The 27,558-nt window shown below is 43.0% G+C and overlaps 1 protein-coding gene across 2 annotated transcripts; it reads left to right on the plus strand.

The window, feature by feature from the left end:
* Positions 1 to 3,168: 3,168 nt before the first annotated feature.
* On the plus strand, positions 3,169 to 27,361 carry IMMT (inner membrane mitochondrial protein). 2 transcript variants are annotated; one of them, XM_053361803.1, is made up of 15 exons: positions 3,169 to 3,313; positions 7,070 to 7,143; positions 7,867 to 8,053; positions 9,412 to 9,535; positions 11,524 to 11,655; positions 13,056 to 13,142; positions 14,721 to 14,857; positions 15,573 to 15,676; positions 16,713 to 16,848; positions 18,693 to 18,822; positions 20,298 to 20,312; positions 21,676 to 21,899; positions 22,853 to 22,984; positions 24,066 to 24,195; positions 26,384 to 27,361. In XM_053361803.1, exons 1-15 carry the CDS (start codon positions 3,272 to 3,274, stop codon positions 26,989 to 26,991), a joined length of 2,262 nt encoding a protein of 753 aa, XP_053217778.1. In that variant the 5' UTR covers positions 3,169 to 3,271; the 3' UTR covers positions 26,992 to 27,361. The 2 variants fall into 2 exon arrangements, with proteins under 2 accessions (XP_053217778.1, XP_053217779.1); XM_053361804.1 differs by lacking the exon at positions 20,298 to 20,312.
* The last annotated feature ends 197 nt before the right edge of the window (positions 27,362 to 27,558 follow it).

Consider the following 27,558-nt stretch of genomic DNA (forward strand, 5'->3'; position numbering starts at 1 on the left):
ATAAATCATAGCCTTATTGAAAATTGCACTTATTAACATTGTTAGGTGACTTCCTCGCTTCCCCTTGGTTGAATTTCTGCGTATCGTTTTAACGGTTTTCCAAATCACAGTTCTTAATGAATTTAACTTAGACGTTAACATCCTTAGATCTTCACATTATGAAATTAAACAATGCACCCCTTAACATAAATAAAATCCTAAGCCAATTAAGTATCTGCAAGTTGTTGTCAATTAATTTAACTTAACATGGCAAATGTGCTTCAGCTTGGAGCTATTTTTCGTTAAGAATTAGGAAATTATTTAACCACCCCCCTTCCCTAAATATGCTCTCTGTTACTGTTTTTGAAAATGCAAAAATAATAATAATTAACAAATAGACCATTCTTACAGCATCCTCCCTATCTGAATCTGGCACGCTTAACTAAATCTGTACTGATGTTTCAGCACTGCGTTCTTCCCACGTTCTTCATTGCGTTTATGGGCGAGGACCTCATCCTTTTATAGCTTGTCATGTGAACAGTTTTCCTGGCCTTATTTACCTTCTTTATCTCCAGCTTGTAATAGAGTTTTGCTTAATTTTTTTCCTGGAATATGCAATGTGTGTGGATTGCTAACAAAAAAAATAATAATAATTTGGGGGTAGGGGTTGGGGTGGTGGTGATAAATAGTTATTTGCTCTATTGTTACATGATGTGTTGTGTCCATCAATATTGCCAATAACTGCTACCGACTCAAAAGCGACAAATATCTGCACTGCTAAAGGTTGGCATCTGTTTTAGGAGTCAAGGAAGAGTGCACCTGGTTGTGGGAGGGGGAAATCAATCCATTGGAGAGTTACAGTGCCTGCTGTGGCTGTAGCAGCCGATAAAAGATAAAGGTAAAGGGACCATTAGGTCCAGTTGTGGCCGACTCTGGGGTTGCGGCGCTCATCTCGCTTTGTTGGCTTAGGGAGCCACAAGCAACGGGAGCTCACCCCGTCGAGGGGATTCGAACCGCCAACCTTCTGATCAGCAAGTCCTAGGCTCTGTGGTTTAACCCACAGCGTCACCCGCGTCCGTAGCAGCCGATAGGGGAGAGATATATTTTGTTGCAGAGACGCGGGTGGCGCTGTGGTCTAAACCACAGAGCCTAGGGGTTGCCGATCGGAACGGGGTGATCTCCCGTTGCTCAGTCCCCGCTCCTGCCCACCTACCAGTTCAAAAGCATGTCAAGTGCAAGTAGATAAATAGGTACTGCTCTGGCGGGAAGGTATACGGCGTTTCCGTGCGCTGCTCTGGTTCGCCAGAAGCAGCTTAGTCATGCTGGCCACATGACCCGGAAGCTGTCTGCAGACAAACACCGGCTCCCCCGGCCTATAGAGCGAGATGAGCGCCGCAACCTCAGAGTCATCCGCGGCTGGACCTAACAGTCAGGGGTACCTTTACCTTTTGTTGCAGATGGGGAAGAGGAAGGCATCCGGTTGTGCTGATACAGGTGTACTATGGCATTTATTCTCTCTGCGTTTCTCCCAGCGGACATTTGTCACCTCCTCACTACAGTGGTACCTCAGGTTACATACGCTTCGGGTACATACACTTCAGGTTACAGACTCCGCTAACCCAGAAATAGTGCTTCAGGTTAAGAACTTTGCTTCAGGATGAGAACAGAAATCGTGCTCCAGTGGCACGGCAGCAGCAGGAGGCCCCATTAGCTAAAGTGGTGCTTCAGGTTAAGAACAGTTTCAGGTTAAGAACGGAGCTCCGGAATGAATTAAGTACTTAACCTGAGGTACCACTGTACTGTGGATACTCAACCTGACTGCCTGTCTCCAGGTGCTGTGGTCATCAGTAAGCGATTCCCACCTGGCAGGGTTGGTGTTGCTAGAATTTGCAGAAATATATGTAACGCAGAGTTTGTCTGCCAACAGGCCCGGTATCCCATAGAGCACATCCTTGGGGATCCTGCCATCTTCTGTTTTGTGGACATGAGCAAGCCAGCATAGATACCCCTGATATAGTGTGAACATGCTGGGAATGGGGCCTTGGGAGAGCATATCTTTATTTGAGACTCTGTTATGTCATGTTGGAATGCCCAAAGGCTTCCTAACATGTGGAAGGTGTTGAGGTGTCACTCCCGGCAGCTACAATGGTACCTCGGGATGCGAACGGGATCCGTTCTGGAGCCCCGTTCACATCCTGAATGGAACGTAAGACGCAATGGCGTGTCTGCGTGTGCCGCGTTTTGCCGCTTCCGCGCGTGACATGATTTTGAGTGTCTGCGCATGCGCAAGCGGTGAAACCCAGAAGTAATGCACTCTGTTACTTCCGGGTTGCCGCGGAGCGCAACCCAAAAGTGCTCAACCTGAAGCACATTCAACCTGAGGTATGACTGTATTCTGTACCTAGATAGTATTCTTCACACACCCCAAAAAAGAAGTGCTGGTCTGAATTTGTTTCACGTATTTTAACACTTTGAATGTTTTAAAGTACTGGATCCCACCCCCCACCCCCACCCCGATTTCGTAGCTTTATCTTTTTGTAAACCACTTTGAGGTTGCTGCTATTGTTGGCTTTTTACAATTATGTATACATTTTATGAAATACAAGAAATACAAATTCGTTGTGAGATGGGGCAACTTTTCCCCACACTGTGTCTGGGCTGGCGATTTGATGTTAGCGATTTGAGGTTAAAACAGTTTATGTATTTATGTATTTGATGTTATACCGCTCGATTGCAGAAAAAAACACACCCTGAAAGTGCACTTCACTAGTTGCAAAGTTGGAAAGGACCACAAAGGACATCTATAGCCCAACCTCTGCAATGCAGCAATCGAACCCATCACCCTGATATTAAGATTCCCATGCTCTACCGACTGAGCTATCAAGCGTCTTTCTTAAAATACTGGCAAACTTCCCCATAACCAGCAGCCACCGCCCCCGTCCAGCAGCAGGAGAAAAATAACACAGCCTCTTTTTTCCTAAGGACCCAGAAACACACAGACAACGAAAGGCTGCGCCTACTCTACAATTGTTGCTCTATATGCTCCTTAGGTAGGCGGGCTGATGGCGGCTCGCCTTCCGATTGGCCGATGCGGCACAAAAGCTCTCCCTCGCATACCGTCCGGATTGGCGAGCCGCAAGCCCCGCCTCTTCAAGCGCTTGGCCTCAGGGCGGTTGCGCGCAAAGCGGGGCGGAGACAGACGCGCATGCGCGCAAGCACGCACGCAGCGTAAGGCCCGAGGCTCGCTTTGCCGCCGCTTTCCGTCGAGCGCCTCCCTCAGCGAACGGACGTCATGCTGCGGGCCTGTCACCGCGCGGGGAGCACAGCGGCTCAGGTGAGGGGAAGGGGAAAGGCGTGAGGGGGAAACGAACGGGCGGCGGGAGCCTCCTCGCGCGCGTGACGGAGGCGAAGGGCGTCCATGAGCCCGCGCCTGGCCCGTGAGGAGGAGGGAAGACCCGCGAAGGAGCCCATTGGCTGCCCATATTGGGGGTGGGGGGGGGCAGCCGGGGGCGTCGGCAGCCGGTACGACTCGCGTGGTTTGTCTTCTTTTCGTGAATAAATTCAAGACTACATTTCCCATCATGCACTGCGGGAAGCTTGGGTCTTGTCTCTATATTTCTATCCGTATCTCTAGCTAGATACGTGGCTGCAAGTCTAACTGGGCCTTTCGTAGTTCTCCATTGCCTCAGAGGCGGGCGGAAGAGAGCGAAACCGGAGTCCACGAAGCGCTCGTGAGAACGCGTGCTCGCGTGCAGAGGCGGTGCCGTAGGGTCGCCACCGGAGAGAGGGCTGCTGGGTCTTGTAGGCTCCTTGGATGTCACCTCTAAACCCAGAAACGGCCTCCACGGGTTTCCCTCACTACTTCTTGGGGTTTTCACGTGAAGCAGCGAACTGACTTCCAGGGGTGTGTCCTTTGGCAAGCAGCGCTGATCCATTTTTTTTTTTAAAGCCGGCAAGTCCCTTCTCATAGCTGGTAGAAGGACATGACCTTGCTTTAATTATTCTGTGTCCTAAAGATTACACCGTTTAATATCTGCGGCAAGAAGTATGCTGGAAAGACTGCTTCCTCATACATATTAAGCAGGCTTTGGTGGCAGAAAACATTATCCACTTACTCTTGAGATGTATGGATGTATGTTTGTTTTGCAGGCCACAGTGTCAAAAAGAGATTCCAGGGCTGCGCCTGGTTGCAGAGCAAGGCCTGGCTGCCCCACCTTCTTTTAAATAAATAAATAAATTTATTTAAAATTTGTCATTATCCATTTAGAGATCTTGAAACTACTATTCTAATTAACTAGTAACAGTTTTGGAAAGTGTAGTAGCGTTGGAGCTTCATACTTGCTGGGTTTTTCTTCAAAGCTTTTTTGCAATCAGGTATACCTGCCATTTCTATCATGGAACTCAAGGTGGCTTTCAATGATAAACACGGGCTGTTTGCATTGTATATTTTATCATTTAAGAAGCAGCATCCAAAAATGCCTGTTGAAACAAAGTCTTGCTGGAAAGTGTGCAGCAGTTGGGCCAGATAAACTTCTGTCAGGGTAGGTTCTAGATTCTGGACAGCATAACAGCAAAAACAAAGCAAAACCCCAAAATTTTCTGGTGCACACCCACCATATTTCTAATGTTTGTGGGGGACTCAGAGCAGGGCCTCAGAGGTAGATCTTAATGCCTGGGGAGTTTCCTTTCTGATGGGTTATTATTGAAATAAACTGGTCCTAGACTTTGCCTTCAAAAGTTAACAATAATAATTGCACTTTGAATTGAGCCCAGAGACAAATTGGTAACCAGTAAAGATGACACTGGATCATTATAATATCACACACACATTTTCTGCGGTAATGTGAATTCAGAGCACCTTATAAGCTTTGAGATAATGGTGAACAATAAAACAATGTACCTGTATTAAAAGGGGGGGGGGCACATGAAAAAAATGCATCCAAAAGAACAGCTTAAAGTGGTAGTGAAAAAAGACACAATGGCATACTTAAAACTTTCCAAGATGTAAGCCCTGCTGAGTATAGTGTCGTTAACTGCTGAGTAAACATATGTAGGATTATGCCGATAAAGACCTTGCCATAAGAACACCCACTGAAACCAGCCCTGTTTTTAACATTCTAAAAATGGACAATGCGGTGTTCCATCAAGCAGTCGGGGTGCCACAATTGAAGGGCCCCTTTGCTCGCTTATTACTGCCCACTGAATTCTGATGTTTAGATTAGTGAAACAAGAGCTTTGGTAGGTGTTCTTAATGAGTTCTTTTTGTGAATCCTGTTAGAAAAGGGACTCGAAGATGAAGTTGGAATGTAGCCCCAGATTGCTTATTGCGGAGTCGTTCTTTTTTATTTATTTAGAAAGAAAGCAAAAAGGGAAATTCAAAGAGACAGCTGTGAAAATGTCTGGGACTATGACCAAGTCTGTAATCCTATATGCGCTTAGTAGCAGTGAGCCCCATTGAGCATAATGGGTCTTGCGTCTGAATAAATATGCATGGGATTGTACTGTAAAACATAGCCAGTTTATACATACTTTGGTGTAACTCAAGTTAAATGTTAGTGGGACTTCGGTAAATGTGCATGTGGCTGCATATGTCATTTTGTTGAATTTTCTGACCTTCTCTAGAAAGTACTCAAAATATGTTTTTAAACACCGTAAGTAACTTTCATATGTTTTGCTCTTGCTGTTCAATGACAAGACAGTCTTACCATCTGGTTTATAATCATTTGTACAGTTCAGCAGAGAGAGAATTTCAGGCCTGTGCACTATAAAGTTGCATATAACTAAATGAATTGTAAAGTGAGATTATTGCATTTCTGTATGCTAGGTTTCTGGGGCACCCTTGGGGTACATTGGGCTGGAAAATACAAGCTACTAAACAACAGAGCTTAGCATGCCGAGTAAAAGCCTTCACGCAAATTGACCAAATACTTTATTGTGTGACTATTTTGAAGCCATTGAAGTCTCACAACTGTATGCCAATTCTGACCTTTTGAGCGTGGGTGTTCAAATTTTGGATGCCAATCTGTCTGGCGTTTTCAAAGTTATGTTTTCAGTTGATGGAAACTCTTGAGCTGGGGTGTGTCATGGAACACAGACTTCCAGAGTTTTCTATTTCCTAACTTCACATATGGTTTTAATGAAGGTTTTGGGCATCTGTTCTTCCTGTGGAAAAACAGAGTTATGCCAACACTTTTAAAGCAGTATTACAGTACTGTGGGGATTTTAAAAAAAAAATTCCCACAGAAAGATATTTGCTTGTTAGTGGCAAACTTTTTTAGATTGGTATATTAAAAGTGATTGCCAGAATATCACAGGCATGTGTGAATATTCTATATAACATTACAGTAGCTAAGTGAAGAGAATTCTAATTTCAGTAAGTTGTTGCAGTTTTTAGCTAATTAAGTTTTAAAACTAACCTGTGTCTGACTGAATTTAATATTGCTATTAATATTTAGATGCCAATATTTACAACCCACAACCCTGCAAGCTTTTTTGTGTGTGTCAATTTAGGTTCTGTAAACTGATACCAATACTGTTCAGAGTGACTCAATTTATCAATCGTTTTGAAAGAGATCTCTTGAAATGAGTTAATGTTATATCGTGATTGCAAGACTTCCTCTCAATAGTAAAAAAGGTTTGTAAGCTTTTTAAAATCGTGAAATGAGGGATAAAAGGTAATCTGCTTTGTATAATTTTCAGTTAGCGTGTCTGGATCTGAGGTTACAATATTTCATAATCTTGCAATGGAGTTAGTTAGATAAATACGCTACTCAGTTTGTTTAAGTGTATTAATGCAACTGTGTCAGTAGTCACTTGCTTGGTTACCTGTGGCAAATAAAAATGGCTTCCAGATGACCAGACAAGGTAGTTTTATTAAATAACAAGGACGTTAATGGTTGGTGTTCCTTCAGAGTAGGCCACAAATTTTCTGTATGGGTATGTGTTGGCAGAAGGGATAATGAGATAATGTTATTTGCAAGTCTCCTCTTAACAAAAAGCAAAGCTGCAGCAACAAAACAATGATTCCGTGGTTCTTTTTGAGCTACGTGGAATGGGTTTGTTAACCACAAGTTTCTTCTTTTTCCTTTAGACTTGTCTGTGTGGCAGAAGTTCAGTCCGTCCATTACGTCTGGGTCGTGGATATGCTACATCTGGAGAATCTGGGTAGGTAGATCTTTCTTTTTTTTAAAAAAAATCCTCAGTAGGGTATTCCTTTTGCTAGATAAACTAGTGCCTAGCAAAACCTTTTTTGTTCATTGAGTCAAAAAAAGTGAACAGTAAATAAAATGTGAGACAGTCTTTTGCCACATGATTGGGCCCCCTCCACATAGATCAGCTGAGGCCATTCTGCACATCATGTCACCAGCTGGTGTGAATGTGTGAAAGGAATTTATGTGCGGTAGCTAGATTGCGGAGCTGTGTGGCTTTTGCCCTGATGGTGCTTTGACAGTGGCTGGATACTATACCATTATTATTTTAATTACATTTGTTTATAGCCTGTTCTTCCTCCCAAAGGAGCCCAAGGTGTTAGAGAAAGCCCTTGGGCTTATTAAATGTACAAGGCTAAACATTATTATTTTATTTATTAACTCAATTTATATACCACCCTTTATCAAAGGATCTCTGAGTGGTGTAATGGAATAGAAACTGTAATAAGATCTTCATCTTATTTACAACTGTCCTGTCTATCAAAGTGTCTTGTATTTAATCCCTTTCTGCATATCCTGCTTCAGCCTCCTTAATTAAAGGGCCAATATTATTTTAATTGGCTTAGAAAATATTAGACAGCTGTAGCTCTAGGTACTGAACATCTGTAATCCATGATGCTTTCTGACTTGTGCTATAAATTTATTGTTGTATATCAGCATGGACTTTCTTTTTAAACAGTGTCTCTGCAGGCAAAATCATAGGAGCCAGTGTTTTGTTTGTTGGTGGAGGAGTAGGTGGAACTATTTTATATGCTAAGTATGATCCACGCTTCAGAGAAAATGTAGAGAAGACCATCCCTTATTCCAGCAACGTCTTTGACATGGTACTGGGTCCTTCTTTTAGTATTCCAACACCAAAGAAGCCAGTAAGTTTCTATCTTTGCTTTAATAACACACCTGTCATTTTTCCAATTCTTAAGTTGTGCTTTAGATTTTGCACACTGAGAAACCTAATTGATTAGAAAGTTGGATATCCTATTCACTGTCCTCAGGCTTCATAACCGTGATTCAACTGCTGGGGTCAGAGTTCTTGTTGTAAGCTTTTCATGGGTGTACTGAAAGAGGCTGTGATTTCATGGGTTATGAAGATACACTGCCATCTTACTTAAAATGTATGCTGTTTAAAGCTGCATTTGCACACTTCTATTCCTGATTCTTTTACTCCTATCAAAATATATTGGTTAACTGCCACACCTTTATAGCATTATACACGTTTTCATTGGGATAAACTGGTCCTCGAATTGTCAGATTCCAGTTCTGAGAGAGTGCTTGCTTATTAGTTTAAGAGAAGACAGGATTTCACCAAGTGCCTTCTGTTCCCCTTGTAGTCTCGTGTTGACAATGAGTGCCCTTTGTGAGTGCCTTCACATGTGCACACGACCTTTCAGTGTGTTGATATGCTGAAAGAAATACCGTATTTTTCACTCTGTAGGACGCACCTTTTCCCCTCCAATAATGAAGAGGAAATGTGTTTGCGTCTTATGGAGCGAATGCAGGCTTTCGCTGAAGCCTGGAGAGCAAGAGGGGTCGGTGCGCACCGACCCCTCTCGCTCTCCAGGCTTCAGGCAGCTATATGCAAGCCTTCGGAGGGCGGCGGGAGTTCCTGCCGGGCTCTGAAGGCTTGCGGATAGCAGCCTGTTCTGGGGTTGGGGGAAGCCCGTCCCCAGCCCCGCAAGCTCTCGGAGCGACGGCGAGGTTGCGTGCAATCTTGCCGCCGCTCCTGGACCTGTGCTGGGGTCGGGGGAAGCTCGGGCTTCCCCTGCCCCAGCCCCGCGGCTGGGGGGGGAATAAAAGTTTTTTTCTTTATTTCCCCCCCTAAAAACTAGGTGCGCCCTATGGTCCGGTGTGCCCTATGGAGCGAAAAATATGGTAATCTAGCCTTGGGATATATTGTCACTTTGAAATGTTGTTTCTCTTCTGCTGCTTTTCTTACACTGCCCCAAACTGCTTCTTCCATCTTGTGCAGGGTGGGACTGATGGGAGTTGTAATTCAGCAGCATCTGGAAGACCACAAGTTATCTATCCCAGTCTAGTAGATAATAGAATTTTTAAAAAGTGTTTTAATTTAGAAGTATTATATTCAAATCATTGTCCATTTTTCCAAATGTAGAGATTCATATGAACCTCTTGCGTTTAGTTTTGCATATTTAAGTGGTATATCTGTCTTACAAGCGTTCTTCATAGCATGCAGTTCAATGAGATTTCCCCCCTCCCCTACACACAGATACAGTCGGGTCCATTGAAAATCTCCTCTGTAACAGAGGTAATGAAAGAATCTAAACAACCTGCTGCCAAAACTGCAAAGAGTAAAACAGAGGAACCCTCAGCTGCTAGTGAGAAAAAAGAAGGTAAGATATGACAGCTATGGAACTTATAAAAATATGCAGGAGGGGGCTGACTTGTTTATGAGCAATTTATGTTTTGGAACTTGAAACTACAGTCATACCTTGGAAGTCAAACGGAATCCGTTTCAGAAGTCCGTTCAACTTCCAAAACATTTGAAAACCAAAGTGCAGCTTCTGATTGGCTGCAGGATTAAAGAATGTTCCTTTGCAACCTTTCCTTCCAAAAACTTAACATACAGTTGCAAAATTCTGTGTTGTGTTCATATGGTGCAGAAAGCATGGCAATCTAAATTACTAAATTTTATATCTCACCCTTCCGCCGAAAGAAGCCAAGATGGCAAACATCTTGACACCTGTATTAAATAAACCATCCTCCTACAGTATTGACTCAGTATAGAAAATGAGGCCTGTACTGCTGTAGAGACTCCTATATCACCACCATCCACTTATGGAACAACTGAGAGAGAAATAAGCCAGTTAATTTGGACATTCACTTTTAATTTATGCCCAGCCGATCTGTTTATAGCCTGGTGAGATTGACATGTGCTTGGCCAAATTGGAAGGGTTCTGGTCAGCATGGCATTTATCTTCATTTGAGGTGGGAATGCCCATGGGTAGAAACTTTTTGCGATGAGATACTAAAGAGATCAGCGTTGTAACTGGACAAACAACTGTTGAAACAGGAAAAATAATCCTTTTTCATTGCTTTATCTGTGGCTGTGTGATTATAGTACTTACAGATTTGATATTCATACCTGTCGCAGCCAGGCTTGTGATAACATAACTGTGGAAGTGAAGTAGATCCTCTACTGTAGTTCTTGGGTATAGTGAACTTTGGAAAATAGACACTGGGAGGCTTAGACATCAAATCCACATATTTGAAGGGATGTCTTTTTTGCAGAATGAAGTTTTTTACAGTGGTGCCCCGCAAGACGAAATTAATTCGTTCCGCGAGTTTTTTCTTCTTGCGAGTTTTTTGTCTTGCGAAGCACGGTTTCCCATAGGAATGCATTGAAAATCAATTAATGCGTTCCTATGGAGACCGCCTTCAGACCAGGTCCGGGGACAGTCTGTCCCCGGCCCTCTTCTGAAGGCAGGCCGGGGGAGAACGGCAAGCTCCGGGGACAGAGGTGAAGGGGCAGCGCTCCTTCGCCTCTTTCCTCGAACCTCTTCTGTAGGCAGGCGGGGGGAGAACGGCTTTTCTTCCCACCGCCAGCCTTCAGAAGGCTGTTCTGAAGGCTGGCGGTAGGAAGAAAAGCCCTTCTCCCCCCACCGGACTTCAAAAGAGCTGCGGGAAATCCGGCGGGGGTCCAAGGGATTCCCTCCCAGCCCGCCCCGCTCCGCTGAAGTTTAGAGGGAGCCTGTGGGGAAAAACTCAAAAAAAAAATTCGTTTTGTGAGAAAGGCCCATAGGAAAATTTGTCTTGCAAAGCGGCTAAAAAATCAGAAAACCCTTTCGTCTTGCGCGTTTTTCGTTTAGCGAGGCATTCGTCTTGCGGGGTACCACTGTATTTTTCATGCTAATAAGCCTGATAGTACAAGGATGATCCCAGCACCACATGACACATTTTGTAAAAATAATTAATGATTGGTGTGTCCAAGAAGGTACGATCATCTCATGTTGTTTGCATATTCCTTACACATCTTTGTCTGATGAATACGATACTGATGAATTTCTTCTTCCATATTATACCTGCAATGACAGAGAATATTATGTTCCCTTGGTTGTCATATAGTTCTTGCTGTTTTTTTTTGTTTTGTTTATGGGTGTTGCTGTTTGATACATGCAAACAGTTGTGGTTCTGAATAAAGTTTTTCAAAAACCTCAAGAAAGAAGAGCAAGGACCAAATAAAAGTGGTAAAAGGCTCAGAATCTTCAAATTGTTTCCCTTTTTCTTTTTTCAAAAGTTACTCCATTCAGATGGTATGTCAATTTATATATATATATATTTGTCATGGTTTTAATTTATGTTTGCATGTGGATAATTACAGCATCTTCAGAAGCGGCTCAGATAATTTCAGCAACAGGTGAAGCTGTTTCCGTTCCAGCTCCAGGCATGCAGGAGACAGAACAGAGCAAAAGTCATGCGCCTCTTGAAGGAAAACACAAACCTCCTGACCTAGGTATTGTTTGGTTCTTTTTGCAAACTCCCGGCTTCTTTACTTTTGAAATTCTGAAAGAAAAGAACTTTGCAAAACTAGAGTTAAGTTCTGATGAATCCCTTTGTTTGTTCCATTGTTCCCTCTGGTGGCCTTATCAAATTTTAATCAAGATACATGAAGGAAAAGAGAATATATTTGTAAGTGATGATAGAATTCACCAGGGGTCCAGACATTTTGATTGGCTTCAATAGCCTTGCCAGAATCTCTGTTATAAGGACCTTCCTCCTGCCCTTCAAACAGTCTTAATACAGTACATGTTTCTCTGGAAGAAAGTTATTTTTCTTTTCCCAATAAAGCTTACTCCCAGGTCAGGAAATGACTGTAGAGTTGAAAGCACAGGTGACTTCCTCATGCTGTGCCTCCATGAGATACTGAAGACAGCTTTTTCTCAGGTCCATACCTTGGAGATGGAAACAGGCAATCATTTTGGGCATTAACTAACCAAGGTGCCCTCAGCATCTTGGCTGCCCACCACAGTCAGGTCCAGTTTGCCTTCTGGGGCCAGAGGAAAACCCACCACCAAAATGGGCAGTCTCAATATACCCCTCTACCTTGAAGTGGGTAGGGATTTTCTCTTTTGTTAGAGCAACCCTTCAAAGGTCTGAATTGGTGCAGAGATGACCCCATTTTCTAAGCTAGAGAGGAAGGCTGGGGCTCTTTGTATTACACTTGTCAGAAGGTGAACAGAAATATGGAACATGGGTGGTTACGTTGTAGTGTTAAGTTCTTGCTGATTTCTGAATGTAATGTCCTGGCCGAGTGCATTGTCACCTTTCTGAATTTATTATTGCTACCGTATTTTTCACTCTATAAGACGCACCAGACCATAAGACGCACCTAGTTTTCGGAGGAGGAAAACAAGAAAAAAAAAATTTCAGAATCCCAGAAGCCAGAACAGCAAGCGGGATCGCAGCGCAGCGATCCCGCTTGCTGTCCTGGCTTACTGGATAGCTGCGTGCAGCCTCTCCCGGGCAGGGGGATGAAGGCTCCCCCAAGTGCCGCGCTCCCTTTAAAGCAGCTCTTCTCCCTCCTCGAGGAAAAGCCCCCAATAGCCGCACACACGCGCCACGCCGCTCCTTAAAGGGAGCGCTGAGCAGAGCCTCCCGTCTTCATAAGACACACACACATTTCCCCTTACTTTTTCGGAAGGAAAAAGTGCATCTTATGGAGCGAAAAATACAGTAGGTGGATTGGTTTAATGATGGAGCATGACCAGCCAAGGGATCAGTTTGTTGGCAAAATACACTTCTAGAACACTGACCTCTTGGCTGTTTCTTAACAGTGACATAGCTGCCTCGTGAACAAACTTCTATCAATCTTGGTTTTCAGTGTTTTATTAAAATGCAAACCTTTATATCTAGGTGAAAAACGTGTAAAAGAGAGGCCAGCCGATGAAGTTGCTGCTCGTCTTGCAAAGCAAGATAAAGAGGAACAAGCAAAGGTTTCTGGTATGTAGGCCAACAGTATACCTTGGCAGTTTCAAGTTCGGCTTGCTTTTCAGCTGCAAGAGTAGCTGTGTAATAAAGGTGGCTAGTTTTTTTGAAGCATTCTATCACTGAAAGCTGTTTTCATAAAATTTCACTTTGCCTTGTCAGCTTTGTTTTGGCATGGAAATGATCTACTTGGTATGCTTTGCCCATGTTTTCAGAAAAACCCTATGAAGAATGTCTGAGTTGCAGGCAAACAGTATAAGCATTTTCCTTTGGAGCGGAAGCATCTCTAACCATTTTTCTGCCCTCCCAGAATGTAACTGCAACTTATTTTAGTGTATAGATTTACAAATTATTCAATTCCTGCCCTTAACTGCTATGCCATGTAAGCAGTAAAACCTGTTTTACAGTTTCACTCCTTACATTCACTCGCAGCTTAGGGTCTGTGCAGTAATGCTTTCCCCCAGGTCTTTCAGTTGAAAGCCAATCGAGGCAAAAAAAAAAGTCTTCAATTGTTTCTGGAAAGTGCAGATAGTGGGCACATGCCATATCTCAACAGGAATGCTGTTCCACAAAATAGGAGCAGCTGCACTGAAAGCTCTTATCCAAATTGCTGTGGAGTGGGTTTATCGTATTTTTGGAACTTGTGGGAGAAGTTCTCCTGCAGACTGCAATGACCTGGGTATATAGGAATAACCTGGTCTCTTAAGTAACCTAGTCCTTAGCTGTACATGGTTATACGTGTGGCTCAGGACCATACAGTGGAACCTCGGTTCCCGAATGCCTCCGTTGTCATACGTTTCGGTTCTCAAACGCCAAAAACCCAGAAGTAAATGCTTCCATTTTCAAATGCTTTTCGGAACCTGAACATGTGATGTGGGTTCTGCTGAGTGCAAGAACTTCTTGAAACCATTGAGAAGCCGTGCCTCATTCTTCGAATGTTTCAGAAGCCGAACGGTCTTCTGGAGCAGATTTTGTTTGGAAACTGAGGTACCACCGTAATACATAAACTACCTTTCCCCATATGAACCAACCCAGATCCTGTGATCATAATCTCAGCCCCTTCTTTGTGTGGCTGCTCCGTGAGAGGTCTGGAGGGTGGCAACATGTGAACGGGCCTTTCCTGTGGTGGCTTCCCATTTGTGCAATGCTCTCGCCAGGGAGGCTTGCCTACTGGTTTCATTACATATCTTTAGGTGCTAGGCAGAAATGTTCCTCTATAACTAGGCCTTTGTCTGATTAAAAAATCTGTGGCCTTTTTCAAAGTGTGGGAGTTTGTTTCTTTAATTTTGATTTTGCAATTTTATGCTGTAAGCCGCCCTGTGATCTTCAGATGAAGGCTTGTATATAAATTTAATCAAGAAAATACAGTAAATTATATGTTGGCTCCAGCATCTTGAACTTGGCTTAGTAGCAGATTGGGCAGCCAGTGCAAATCCCACAAGCTGGTAGTACTTTGCCCCCAGAAGCAGCCTAGCTGCCATAATCTGAGCCAGCGGCATGGACCAGATGCATATGGGAAGAAGGAAATACAAAACCGTGCTATGCAAGATGAGAAGTGGACAAGCCAAATTGTTTTACTTCTTCTCTCACCAGCTCTTGCAGCGACCTTGGAAAGTGCTTTGAATGGCACTGCTCGTGCAACCGTGCATGCGATTACACTCCAGGAGGCTGCCGTGCAGGCTGTCAATCTTCATGCCCAGAAGTTAAGGGAGGCTATGGATAATTCTGAGGTGTGTGTGTGTGTTTGCTTAATTACTTTAATTACTGTGCTTTCACCAATAATAATAATAATAATAATAATAATAATAATAATAATAATATCTTTATTGTCATTGCCCCCTCTCAGGGACAACGAAATTACTTGACTGCTCCATAAAAACACTAATTAAAACAATACAGTATAGTACAGCAAGGAAGATTAGATGACTTTCAAAGTCCAGGCTTCCCATTCAGGGCTGAGATCGCTGGGGCCTCCCCCCAAAAATGGGTTGTAATCCAAAAAAAGGGGGACACACTTCCGGGTTTGACGGGTTGTAATCCAAAATGGTTGCTAACCAAGGTACCACTGTACTTGATTTCTTCAACTATATCTGAGAAGATGGCTCTCAAGATAACTGGAAATTTTTACTCACTGATGGATGGATGGAGTTACCTGTTTCTGCTTCATCAGAGCATGATGTAGGAGGTCTGATCTTCCTTTTCTGCTGCTTGTGTTACATCATGCAGACTTCTTTTCTGCTTGTGTAGAGAAACGTTTGTAAAAATACACGTTGCACAGCAAATTTGATGGCAAACTAATCATTTCCCATGTTCTTTGTAAATGTGTAGAATTTATCAGATGAGGAGGCATCTGATAGATTTTTGGCAATTTGTGTAAGTGTGTGCTGATTTCTTAACAAGCAGTTAGAAACCTGAGAAACTGAGGACGATTGTGCATTTTGCTAGGTTCCAAGTGATAAAAAGGCAACTCAGTGGAGGACGTTGGAGGAAGCGTTGAAGGATCGTAGAAGAGCTGTGGATGAAGCTGCAGATGTCCTTTTAAAAGCCAAGTAAGATTTCTTAGCTTCAGCAGTAATCCGGTAGAAAGCAAACATGAGATTTTATGAAATTAAGATGATAAAAATAAAATGTTTAAATGTGACTAAGTACAGTTGTACCTTGGTTCTTAAACTTAATCAATTCCGGAAGTCCATTCCAAAACCAAAGCATTCCAACTTCCGAAACCAAGGCGCGCTGTCCCATAGAAAGTAATGCAAAACGGTTTAATCCGTTCCAGACATTTAAAAACAACCCCTAAAACAGCAATCTAATGAATTTTACTACCTAACAAGACCATTGATCCCTAAAATGAAAGCAATAATCAATGTTCTGTACTATAAAATAAATAAGACAGTATTGTAGATGATAAAAATTAAAATTAACTTTTTTTCTTACCTGCACTGATGATAGTCATTGTTTGGATGGGGGGCTTTTGTCCATTTCCGCAGTCACACAATCAATCAATCAATCAATCAATCATAAAATCAAAAACAAGCCACAGTCACAAAAATGAAAAAGCCACAAAAACAAATGCAAAAAATTAGCAGAAACAAAACACCAAATATCACCTCAGAACACTGCAATCAGAAACAGAAGGCTTTAATTACGATGGGGGGGACTCAAATGTGTGGCACAAGGGCAGAAGTGGGAAGAATAAAGGCTTAATTATGATCGGGGCAACTGAAATTTGCTGCACAACAGTAAAAACGGAAGCCCAGGAGTATGTTTGGCTTCCAGGGCAAAGTTCAAAAACTGGAACACCTACTTGCGGGTTTGCAGCGTTCGAGTTGTGAGTTGTTCGGGAACTAAGCTGTTCGAAAACTGAGGTACCACTGTAATAGAGCCCAATATGGGGCTATGCACGTAAAATAGCTTTTTATGCAGACATCAAGCTTGATGTTCAGTGGTTAGGAATGGTAGGCTCAGCCCTCACCCCAAAATCACTCCCAAACATGCCATGGACTGACAGATTTTATATTTCACGTTTTTCTTTTAACAGACAGTGAATATTAATATAGCTAATTGGTGGCTTCTGATTCTGTTTAGAGAAGAATTGGAGAAAACGAAGGAAGTGATTGATGGTGCCAAGAAGTCTCAGATTCCTGGGGCCAAGCCTCACATCCAAGCTGCAGAAGAGAACCTTCGTCATATGATCGTTGATCTGGACAATGTGGTCAAAAAGGTAAACTTTGGCCAAATTAGCTTTAATGATTTCCAATTGGATGCTTATGAATATGATTTCCAGTTGTATGTTTATTCACATTAAGAATACAACAGAGTACTTGAGTACTTGTGAGAATGTCTTTGGGATATCAGAGCATCTGAGAACTAACCCCATCTTCTAAACTGTTGTATTTGAACCATAAGGAAGTAGAGAGTGGCGAAAAAGTCTTATGACTTTTTTACGTTGGCAGAATCTGTGATATGAGTTGTACAGGGCTTGAGGCAATGATAGTCATTGGGTACAGCCAGTGCTTCCCCCCCCCCCTAAAAAAAATGTTTGGAGTACTCTCATTTTCCTACTCATGTTGGAATACTGCCCCTCAATGAGGCCAAGCTTAGATTCACAAAATGTTTAGGGGTATGTGTCCTCCCAGAAAAAAATCACTGGGTACAGCACATAAAGGCACAGCTATACTCAGAGATGGCACTATGCTGATTTTTCTTGGCCTCAATCCTAAGATTCAGGGAACCTTTTTGAGTACAGGCAACCTCTCATTTATGCATGTTCAATATGTGCGCAACTGCACATAAGTATTGCGCCGAATTTGGAAGCGACCCCCAAAGGGGCGTGGTGGGGGCAGAACAGGGTGTTTGCAGAATTTTTCAATTATATTTCATATATACGCAATTTCACTTGAATGTGTGGTGCCTTGGAATTTAACCTCTGGGTAAATTGGGAGTTACCTGTATTTGCTCAGCTCTTTGTCACTCTCCTTAAGATATTTCAAAATCAATGTTGTGGGCTGTGGCTTTTACAGCTGGTTGCTAATGAAGTATTAGTGACCAATTGTGATCTGGCACAGTAGCTCTCTCTGCATGACTCTCTTAACCTTCTGGAAACAGGAGAGACTACATCTCTTTTTAGAACTGCTCTTTGTGATTTAACCTAGTAAGCTTGTTCAGGTAATCTGTTTATTAAGCTGAGAACATCACAAGCCTTTTGCCTGTGCATGGAGCCGCTTTGCTCCTTCCTCTGCACCAAACAAGTAGGAAGCCTCTAATTAACCGTAAACGCCCCCCTCCCCCCATTTCACCCAAATTGGAAAACCACAGTTACCAGCTTTGGAAGAAGCTAATACTATAGTAAACTTTAGTTGAATATCATGGCTTGTTCAGAAGCCAGTTAATCATTGTTTCCTGGTTCGGATGAAATGGGAAAATGTGGCTAATTTTGAATTTCCTGTTTTTTCCACAGCCAAATATATGCAGGCAGGACTTGTGTCTATTTGTGCTTTAGCTGTTCTTATTTTGTAACTTTTTAAAAATGCATTTTGGTTCTGATTTTTGTAAAGTACCAAACAGAGTAAAAATGTTTAAACCAATGAACCAGTTAGTGGCTGTGCAGTAATTCAATGTCCCTGTTCCTTGTCTCCTCTGTCTTCAAGAGGATAAAATGTCTGCCTGTATAGGCTTTCTGTTGAAATGTGATTCCTCTGCCTTTCTTTTATTAGATTCTCTATGCAATGCAAATGTAGTTGCCCTAGTTTAGGCCTTTCAAGTTAGAAAATAAGAAATATTTTGTTTCTGCTCTGAACATTCAGTAAATTCAGATGAGTATATTGTATAAAAGCCCCTGCAACTACCCCTCCCTGCTTTAACTACATGTATGTACAGTTAGACCTTTGCCCTAATTTCCAGCTGCGTATGTAATGCAGTGACTTCTGGTATCTGCAAAGAGTGGTTAATGAATTTGGATGACTATTAGACTATTATTTCATTTTTAATCTTCATTGTGTTGCCAGCTAGAAATATTTACAGTGCCTGCCTTAAGAATTTTTTTTCTTTTCTCTGTTTATTCCTTAGGTGCAAGCAGCCCAATCAGAAGCTAAGATAGTAACTCAGTACCATGAACTTGTAACCAAAGCAAGAGAAGAATTTCAGAAAGAGCTTGATAGTGTTACTCCAGAAGTTCAGTCTGGTTGGAAGGGACTAAGTAAGTAATATGTTTAGTTGTGGTCCTGACCATCTCTACTGGTATGCCAAAGTTTAGAGCATTAAATAAAATTTTCATTGATTTCCAATTTGGCCCAGGAGCCCATTCCTCACAAAACACACCTAACATAATATGTGATGTCAGGTGTGGGGGCAGGTACAGGCAGTTACAAAGGAACAATTAGGAACTTAAAGGGAGCTCTTGATTGTTCCTTTGCAAGCAGGGCTCTCTTGTCACTTTGATCAACTATATTATAGTGTTCCTTGTTTGGGAACTTACGGGTTTGGTGCACAGTCACACATATTGGGCATGGCTAAAACGTTTGCTGCCTTATATATTTGAGCTTTTAATAAGCAGAGCGGGTTAGGGTCAAAAATTAAAATGGGTGAAAGCTAAAAGCATTTAAAAACCACAAATTAGAAGTAAAAGAAAAAGTGTGTTAACCTAGATAAAGTCTGATTGTTTTACAGAAAAAAGGGAGGCGGGATGTACATTTCCTTAATAAATAGAACACATTGCTGTTGGAACAGTAGTTATGAGAGTTTGTTTCCTTCACTCTATTTAATAGAAAGAGAGTAAAGGAATAACATATAAACTATGGCTGAATAACACATTTGAAGGGAGTGTGTGCCTGTGCTCTCAGTTTATCTGAATTGGGGACACTAAGTTGCACCCTCTCAGAAGGCAGTACAATAATATTTTTAAGGTGGATATCAGCATGCACATTCTAGCACTGTTTGCACTTTTTAAAAAGTGCATGAAACCTGGGCTTTTTGAGTTTGGTGGGGTCTGATAAAGCTTTTCTGAAGGACAAGACCTTTTTTTTGGGGGGGGTACACCATGCACCCTTCGCCCTCTCCGATTAATGGCTATAATTGACTTAGGGCATTGTAAGCCTCCACACTTCAGCATGGCCCAGATGGTTTTATGAAATGAACCATTCCATGCTGTAAAGGTAAAGGGACCCCTGACCATTAGGTCCAGTCGTGACCGACTCTGGGGTTGCGGCACTCATCTCACTTTATTGGCCAAGGGAGCTGGCGTACAGCTTCCGAGTCATGTGGCCAGCATGACAAAGCCGCTTCTGGCGAACCAGAGCAGCGCACGGAAACGCCTTTACCTTCCTGCCGGAGCGGTACCTATTTATCTACTTGCACTTTGACGTGCTTTTGAACTGCTAGATTGGCAGGAGCAGGGACCGAGCAACGGGAGCTCACCCCGTTGCGGGGATTTGAACCGCTGACCTTCTGATCAGCAAGTCCTAGGCTCTGGTTTAACCCACAGCGCCACCCACGTCCCTTTTTTGAAAGTCCCTTTTTTGAAGGTCCATGCTGTACTTTCAAGTATATCCTTTATTAATGATTGAATTGTCTGCTTGCACCTGTGCTCTTCCACTCCTGCATGCTTCTAACAGCTCGTTGATTTGCTTCTGTGGACATGCTTTAATTTTTCCAAACCTTCATTTTCTCTTGCAGAGATAACTGATATCGGTGAGTTCTTTTCTCATTTCTGCTTTCTCTAAACGCTGTGTGCCTTGTGCATTGCTTCTTGGGAATGGGATGGCAAGTCCATGTATCCAAGTTGCTTCCATTGTTTGGATTTTTACTTCTAAGAGTAACTAGAGGCTCTAGTTTGGTGTGCTACTAAAAAGAATATGATCTGTTTTGACAATCACAAGGCTGAGTGTAGATAATCATCAATGTAGCTCTAGTCATATGTGATGGTGACATGAGTAAAAACATATCCCTAAGCTGTCTGCAGATGACTGTTTTACAGATGGCTGGAATGTAGGACTGAACGTAAAAAACGGTAACTGTTAGACCTATGCTACCAACCTTCATTCCCTTTGAGAAAATCTACTATAGCAGAAGAGTCAGCTATTAAAGCCCCAAGAGCAAAAGATCTGTTTCTGCTTACACCAACCCTTCTGTGGACTAAGCAAATTGACCAGTGGGGAGCATGTTGCAGTAAATGCCCATCTTGTATATCACACATGCACATACTACACAAATACTATGCATCGGGTGGTTCGTGCTTCTCAAAGTTAAGTTGTAGCTGACATTGGAGAGAGGCTTGCTTAGGATAAACTAGATACTTGTGTGCTGTAAGAACCTCCAATATCAAACCAGTTTTAACATGAATGCGTTTGCCGGCAGACTTCATCCTTTATATTCAGCCTAAAATATTTGCTGCAGTATTCTTTTCGGCTATTCCAGTGTTTCATTTGGCTCTTTGAGAAATAAAAGTACAGTGCACAAATTTACTTCTTAACATTATCGTTTTAACGGTAGTTGGTTGACTCCATGAGACTCAGAAATCCCTGATTTAAGCTCCCTCCACCAATGCAATTTTTGTCCTTTCTTTTTCACATGAATCCACAAAGCCCACTGTATATGCTATTTTATTTTATTTTTTGCTTGAGATGATATTTGGGTAAGAAAATACACTTGTAAAGTATATTTTTGCTTTTATCTGGTTAGGTCAGTGGGCATCACTTTTTTCCTCCTTCCATTTAATACTAGTCCCAGGCCCCAAAAGGTATCCTGAAATTTTAGACTCAACACAGATGGCGTCCTGCTTCTAGGTATAAGAACTATAATGAGAAGCTTAATTTGGTGAACATTTTCTTTGAAAAGCACAGAAACCCCTCTTGGGTTTCAGACCTGGCAGCTTTCTTTTGAATGAACAGCATTATCCTGTGTTCTGAACCAAGGGGAATATGCAGTCATATTTGACCAGTCACATCAGTTTAAAATATTGTCTATTACCTGCTTTGCTCATGCAGATAATTAGATTATAAAGGTCTGATGTCCTTTTTACAGTTTGCTGTATCTAACCGTCTTCTCTCTTCAGCTGGCAAGCTGACAACAGACGACTTGAACTCTCTCATTGCTCATGCTCACCGACGTATAGACCAACTCAACAAGGAGCTGGTGGAGTTGAGAGTCCGAGAACAGCAGCACATTGAGACAGCCCTGGAAAAGCAGAAACTGGAAGATAAAAAAGCTTTTGAGTCAGCGGTGGCAAAGGCACTAGAACGTCATAAGAGTGAAATCCAAACTGAACAGGAAAAGAAGGTAAGCACTGTGCTTATTTTCCAGTCTTGTCATGATCGTTCTCTGGGCGTGTATGCATGCAGCTGCACACACAATGTTTTTAGGGAAGAACACAGAACGTTAATTCTGCTGAGTAATATGAGCAGATCTCCGTACAGCTTTGTACACTGTGGGTCTGGTTCTCGATAGGTTTTTGGTACATACTTTCAGTTACTTGGTTGCACTGCCCACGGACCCACCTTAGACACAAGATCCATCTACCAGCAGACACAGTCAAGGGAAGCATTTGGACCAATTAATAAGTGGAGCTGGCTGCAGCAACCGAGACAGCTAAGCAGTTGCTGTGATGCAGGTTGTTCAGAAATAAGGTGCACTTCCTGGCCAATTTATGGGAAAAGGCCTTACTCTGTGCATCGTCAAACCAGTATGACCATGCACCATTCTAAAAACTCCTTTTAACTGTCTTCTTTGGTCACTAATGAGTCTTGTAAAAATCCTGAAAAAGTTGCTCCTTTAAGAAAATAATGTACCTGCATTTTATTGTAAAAGAAGGAAACATAAGAAAGTGCTCAACAGATTTTTTTTGTATGCACTCCCTTTAACCTGCCCAGCATATTCGCAATGAGACACCTTTTTTTCGCTTTTGCGACTTTTTCAATTAGACTTCAGAGGACAGATTCATTTTAAGCCTGTTTTGCTTTCAAAAGCGCTCTCAGCTCTTTTTAAGGATGGGGAAGGCAGTCAGAAATTTCAAAATGGTTGTTGTAGCGACAAGTTCAGCAATGTATTAGTTCACGTGACACAGCACTGTTTACCAGGGTTTTGTAGATCTCTTAGGGGATAGGTCCCATTTCTTAGATAAAATTGCTCTTTGTCCAGTGGCTCAGGTGTGGGTACCTGTTCCTGTAAAATCAGCTAATTACATTGGTCCCTAATAGGCTACAAAGTGGTGACTGCTAGTGACTTTTTGGCAGGTTGAAGAAGCCAGAGAAGTAATGGAGACTGAAATGAGGACTCAGCTCCGCCGGCAGGCTGCTGCACATGCTGATCACTTGAGAGATGTGCTCAAAATCCAAGAGCAAGAACTCAAGCTGCAATTTGACCAGGTGGGGTTTGTGATATGATTGTGAAGGGTCCGTTGGCTTTGAGTGCAGCGTTTTGCTTCACTAGTCTCAAAAGACTTGCCTTTTTAATGTATTTTTCATGCATTTTTAATCTTTTGTTGGAAGCCGCCCAGAGTGATTGGGGAAAGCCAGCCAGATGGGTGGGGTATAAATATTAAATTATTTATTATTATGATTATTATTATTATTGCCTTCTTAAAATCTTGATCCCAGCCATGATAATGCAGAAGTGCCATTGATCTAAGCTGAAGTTGTTTCTATGTAAGTGCTTAAGATTGTCCATTTGTGGATTTATTTCCGCTGACCTCAGCAAACACATGATTTAATTGCAAGTATATGTGGGACAATATGTTTTATTACATACTTGATGTCCTAAATCCGATTCTAGGCACAAAAATGGCAAAAATTCTTTGTTGTACCGTGGCTTTTTCTTTTCTCCATCAGGACAGGCTCTATCATAAATCATTTTAAATATTAATGGAAAAAAGACGGTTTCTTGATGCTACAAAGTACACGGCCCCGCTCAAATAGGCACTAAAAATCTGACATCTTTAGAAATGGTTCTTAAGTAGATGATTGCTGGTGTAGCAGCATTCGAAGCTCCCATTGCTCTAGGTGTGTTTTGCGACAGGGAATTTCATTAATGTGAGCAGTTTCTGAGCTCTGGGCACAGTACTGCACTTAAAATTTCAGAAAACTGCCACTGCTGGAAGTAAAGAGGACCTTTTTCTGCCTTCTCTTCCAGCCACTCTCTGAAGACTGGAGAAGGGACCCTCATATTACGGGGGCGGGCAGTGGAAGTATTTTTTTTTTGCAGTCTTACAATGAGAACTAGACCATGTGAAAAATGAACATAAGATTTTAGCTGCAGTTCATTCATTTTCAGCTTTGTATTGTTATAAAAGAGTGCACCTAGACACTCCATTGTGGCACCCATAACCTAGGTTTAAGGTGCTGTTTAGCTCCTAGCTTTCATATCTCAGTTTTTAACACTGTGGCGTACTCGCCTTGGGAAGATGATAGTGTTCATGAAAGCTTATTTTGATACTGTGTTTGGTTTCAGGACTTGTCGGAAAAACTCAGTGAACAAGAAATGCAGTATAAACGCCTTACTCAGGAACAGCTTGACAATTTCACATTGGACATCAACACAGCCTATGCCAGGCTGAGGGGAATTGAGCAGGCCGTTGAAAGTGAGTATGGGAAATCTGACAGGAGTGTGCTGTCTGGCTAATTTCATTTTCTGATTGAGTAACCCTGATCTAGGTGGCGTTGTGGGTTAAACCACAGAGCCTAGGACTTGCCGATCAGAAGGTCGGCGGTTTGAATCCCCAAGACGGGGTGAGCTCCCGTTGCTCGGTCCCTGCTCCTGCCAACCTAGCAGTTCGAAAGCACGTCAAAGTGCAAGTAGATAAATAGGTACCGCTCTGGCTGGAAGGTAAACGGCGTTTCCGTGTGCTGCTCTGGTTCGCCAGAAGCGGCTTAGTCATGCTGGCCACATGACCCAGAAGCTGTATGCCGGCTCCCTCAGCCAATTAAGCGAGATGAGCACCGCAACCCCAGAGTCGGTCACGACTGGACCTAATGGTCAGGGGTCCCTTTACCCTTTACCTTTAACCCTGATGTATCATACTAGCTCCAAGCATGCCAATACGCCCTGGAACCTGGTGTGGTGGGTTGGAATGGAATGGTGAGAGGCAGTCCCTGCAGCTGATCCCTTTGTCGTGCACAAAGAGGCAGACGCTACTGCTTGTACTGATTTTGGGAACAAATTGTGATCTCCCTCTCCTTCATGTGCGGCTCTCTGCTCCTGATGGTATTCAACTACAGTGGTACCTCTGGTTAAGAACTTAATTCATTCTGGAGGTCCGTTCCAAACCTGAAACTGTTCTTAACCTGAGGTACCACTTTAGCTAATGGGCCCTCCCACTGCCGCCGCTGTGCGATTTCTGTTCTCATCCTGAAGCAAAGTTCTTCCTGAAAGCAAAGTTCATCCTGAAGCTAAAGTGGTACCACCTTGGGTTACAGGCGCTTCAGGTTACAGACTCCGCTAACCCAGAAATTGTACCTCGGGTTAAGAACTTTGCTTCAGGATGAGAACAGAAATTGCGCGGTGGTGGCGCGGCGGCAGCAGCCCCATTAGCTAAAGTGGTACCTCAGAACGAATTAAGTTCTTAACCAGAGGTACCACTGTATGTTTTACTGAATACACCACTGACCTTAATGGACCTAACTTATTAATTTCAGAGAGTCTGCTCCATACCAAAATTCTGGCATGACCCTTTTTGAATCGGGAGCGGACTGAAGGACTTTGCAGTGACATGAGACACTCAAGCTGAAAATGCTAGACCCGGATAACTCTGGTTCTTTTTCATTGTATGTGATGTATTTAGGGGAGGCCTCAAGAGTTAATCTGCAGCCACTAAAGAGAGAATTGCCAAACCAAATCAGCAGAGGCTCAGGCATACTTTTCCCCTCTCTCTATGACAGAATGTGGCGGGAAGGTGCTTCCCTTCTGTAGATAATATGCATAGGTCAACTTGGAAAGGCCAGATCTCAATAGATGCTTTGCTTGCTCTTGCAGGCTGCCAAATGACCAGTCTGCACAGCAGGATTTGCCAACCTGGTTCCCCCAGGCTTTGGACTAGAACTCCCATCAGCTACAGACAGCTTGGCAGAGCCTGCTATACATAAACAGCTTTAAGCAAACGAAGGCCCACCTTAATTTGAGAGCTGGTGCAGCGCATGGGATAGGAAATTTGAGTTGTGATGTCACTGGCTCAGGTGTATCCTGTTGCAAGCCATCATTCTGTCCGAGCCTTGCACTGGAGTGTGAAGTACTAATCTAGCCCTACGAAATTACTTCTGTTGGGGTTCTTGAGCTATGTATGAGCCACTTAATCACTGTTTAAAAGTGGACTTGCTGTTAAGCCATTGTCAGGACTGGTCATTGTCCTCTTCAGATCACCACACAAACTCTTCTTGTTCTTTTATAACTTTTTATTGCGTATTAACAAAACAATCTTATAAACGGTTCTTAACTATTATTCCTCAGAGTCACTTATTTCAGATACCTTCTGAGCTCTGCTTCTCCGTGACCAGCCACTCTCAAAATGCTGAACGCGCCCTTCCCTTCGCTTTCCTGCTCTTTTTTCTAACCTTCTCACTAGAGCTGGTTTGTATCTCCCCTCCTCCAAATCTGAACTAGACCTTAACCCTTGCCTTTCCTGTGAACAGCCGGTCCCTCCCTGTTGTTCCTGTTGCTCTCGTCTATTAGATTCACTGCTCTCCTGCCCCCCTTGGGGAAAACATTCTCCCTCTGGGAAACTGGAAACTTCTAACTCTTCCCTGACAGCCATTGTGGGATTTTTTTTGTTACAGGCCATGCTGTTGCCGAGGAGGAAGCCAGGAAGGCCCATCAGCTGTGGCTTTCGGTTGAAGCTCTGAAGCAAAGCATGAAAACTGCTTCTGGAGACAGCCCCACTGAGCCCCTGGAGAGTGCAGTAGAAGCCATCCAGGCCAGCTGTTCTGATAACACGTTCACCCAGGCCTTAACAGCTGCGCTTCCACGGGAATCGCTCAGTCGAGGAGTGTACACAGAAGAGGCGCTAAGGGCACGCTTCCACACTGTCGAAAAGCTGGCGAAGAGGGTGGCCTTGATAGACGAAACGAGAAACAGCTTGTATCAATACTTCCTCTCTTACCTGCAATCCCTTCTCCTCATGCACCCTCAGCAGCTGAAGCCGCCTTCTGAGCTAGGCCCCGAAGACCTGGACACATTTAAGTTGCTCTCTTACGCATCCTATTGCATCGAACATGGAGACCTGGAGCTGGCAGCTAAGTTTGTCAATCAGTTGAAAGGGGAATCCAGGAGAGTGGCTCAGGACTGGCTGAATGAAGCTCGGATGACGCTAGAGGCAAAACAAGTGGTGGATATCCTGACTGCCTATGCCACTGCTGTGGGTTTAGGAACAACTCAGGTGGACTGATGCAGATGAGCTATGCAAGGCTACCGTGTCTTCAGAACCACACAAATGCAAGATTCGTTAACAGTGCCGGGGAGGAAACCAAAGGTTTAGATCTAGGTGGTTTGGAAACCGTACCAGAGTTGTGATGTCACTTGGCAAGACGTGGTGTTCTGTCTCTAGTTTTCTTCTCACTTAGCACCGGTTGCATTTGTATTTCCCCTCCCCCCTCAGCCATTTATCATGTCTGGAATGTGTTTTTTTTGCAACTTGCATAACAAAATTTTAAGTTTCCAGGTAACTGATCAGGCTTGTGAGCCAACCAAAATAATGTTTATAACCTCTATTACTGATTCACCCACTTGGGGCACTTAAATAAATGGTGTTAAACCCACCACCTTGCTTTTCCTCCCCCCATTTCTGCTTAGATAAGTAATATCCTGAAGGAAAATAGTTGCTCTTAGGATGTTTACTGGGTTGGTCTACTCCTTATAACTCTCATAAGGTGGAATGTGGTAACAGGACTGTGAATTCTGAGTGCAGGAAATGTTGACATCTGGACAAAGTACTGTGAATAGATACTCTGAAGTG

Source organism: Podarcis raffonei, chromosome 13 (genome assembly GCF_027172205.1).
Source record: "Podarcis raffonei isolate rPodRaf1 chromosome 13, rPodRaf1.pri, whole genome shotgun sequence".
NCBI classification, from domain to species: Eukaryota; Metazoa; Chordata; class Lepidosauria; order Squamata; family Lacertidae; genus Podarcis; species Podarcis raffonei.

Bases quoted from the DNA above. Each gene is read 5' to 3' on its own strand.
- IMMT (XM_053361803.1), top strand. From the start codon at position 3,272: ATGCTGCGGGCCTGTCACCGCGCGGGGAGCACAGCGGCTCAG. The intron at 11,656-13,055 runs GTATTGTTTGGT...CTTTATATCTAG, and splicing joins ACACAAACCTCCTGACCTAG to GTGAAAAACGTGTAAAAGAG. The intron at 14,858-15,572 runs GTGTGTGTGTGT...GCATTTTGCTAG, and splicing joins AGGCTATGGATAATTCTGAG to GTTCCAAGTGATAAAAAGGC.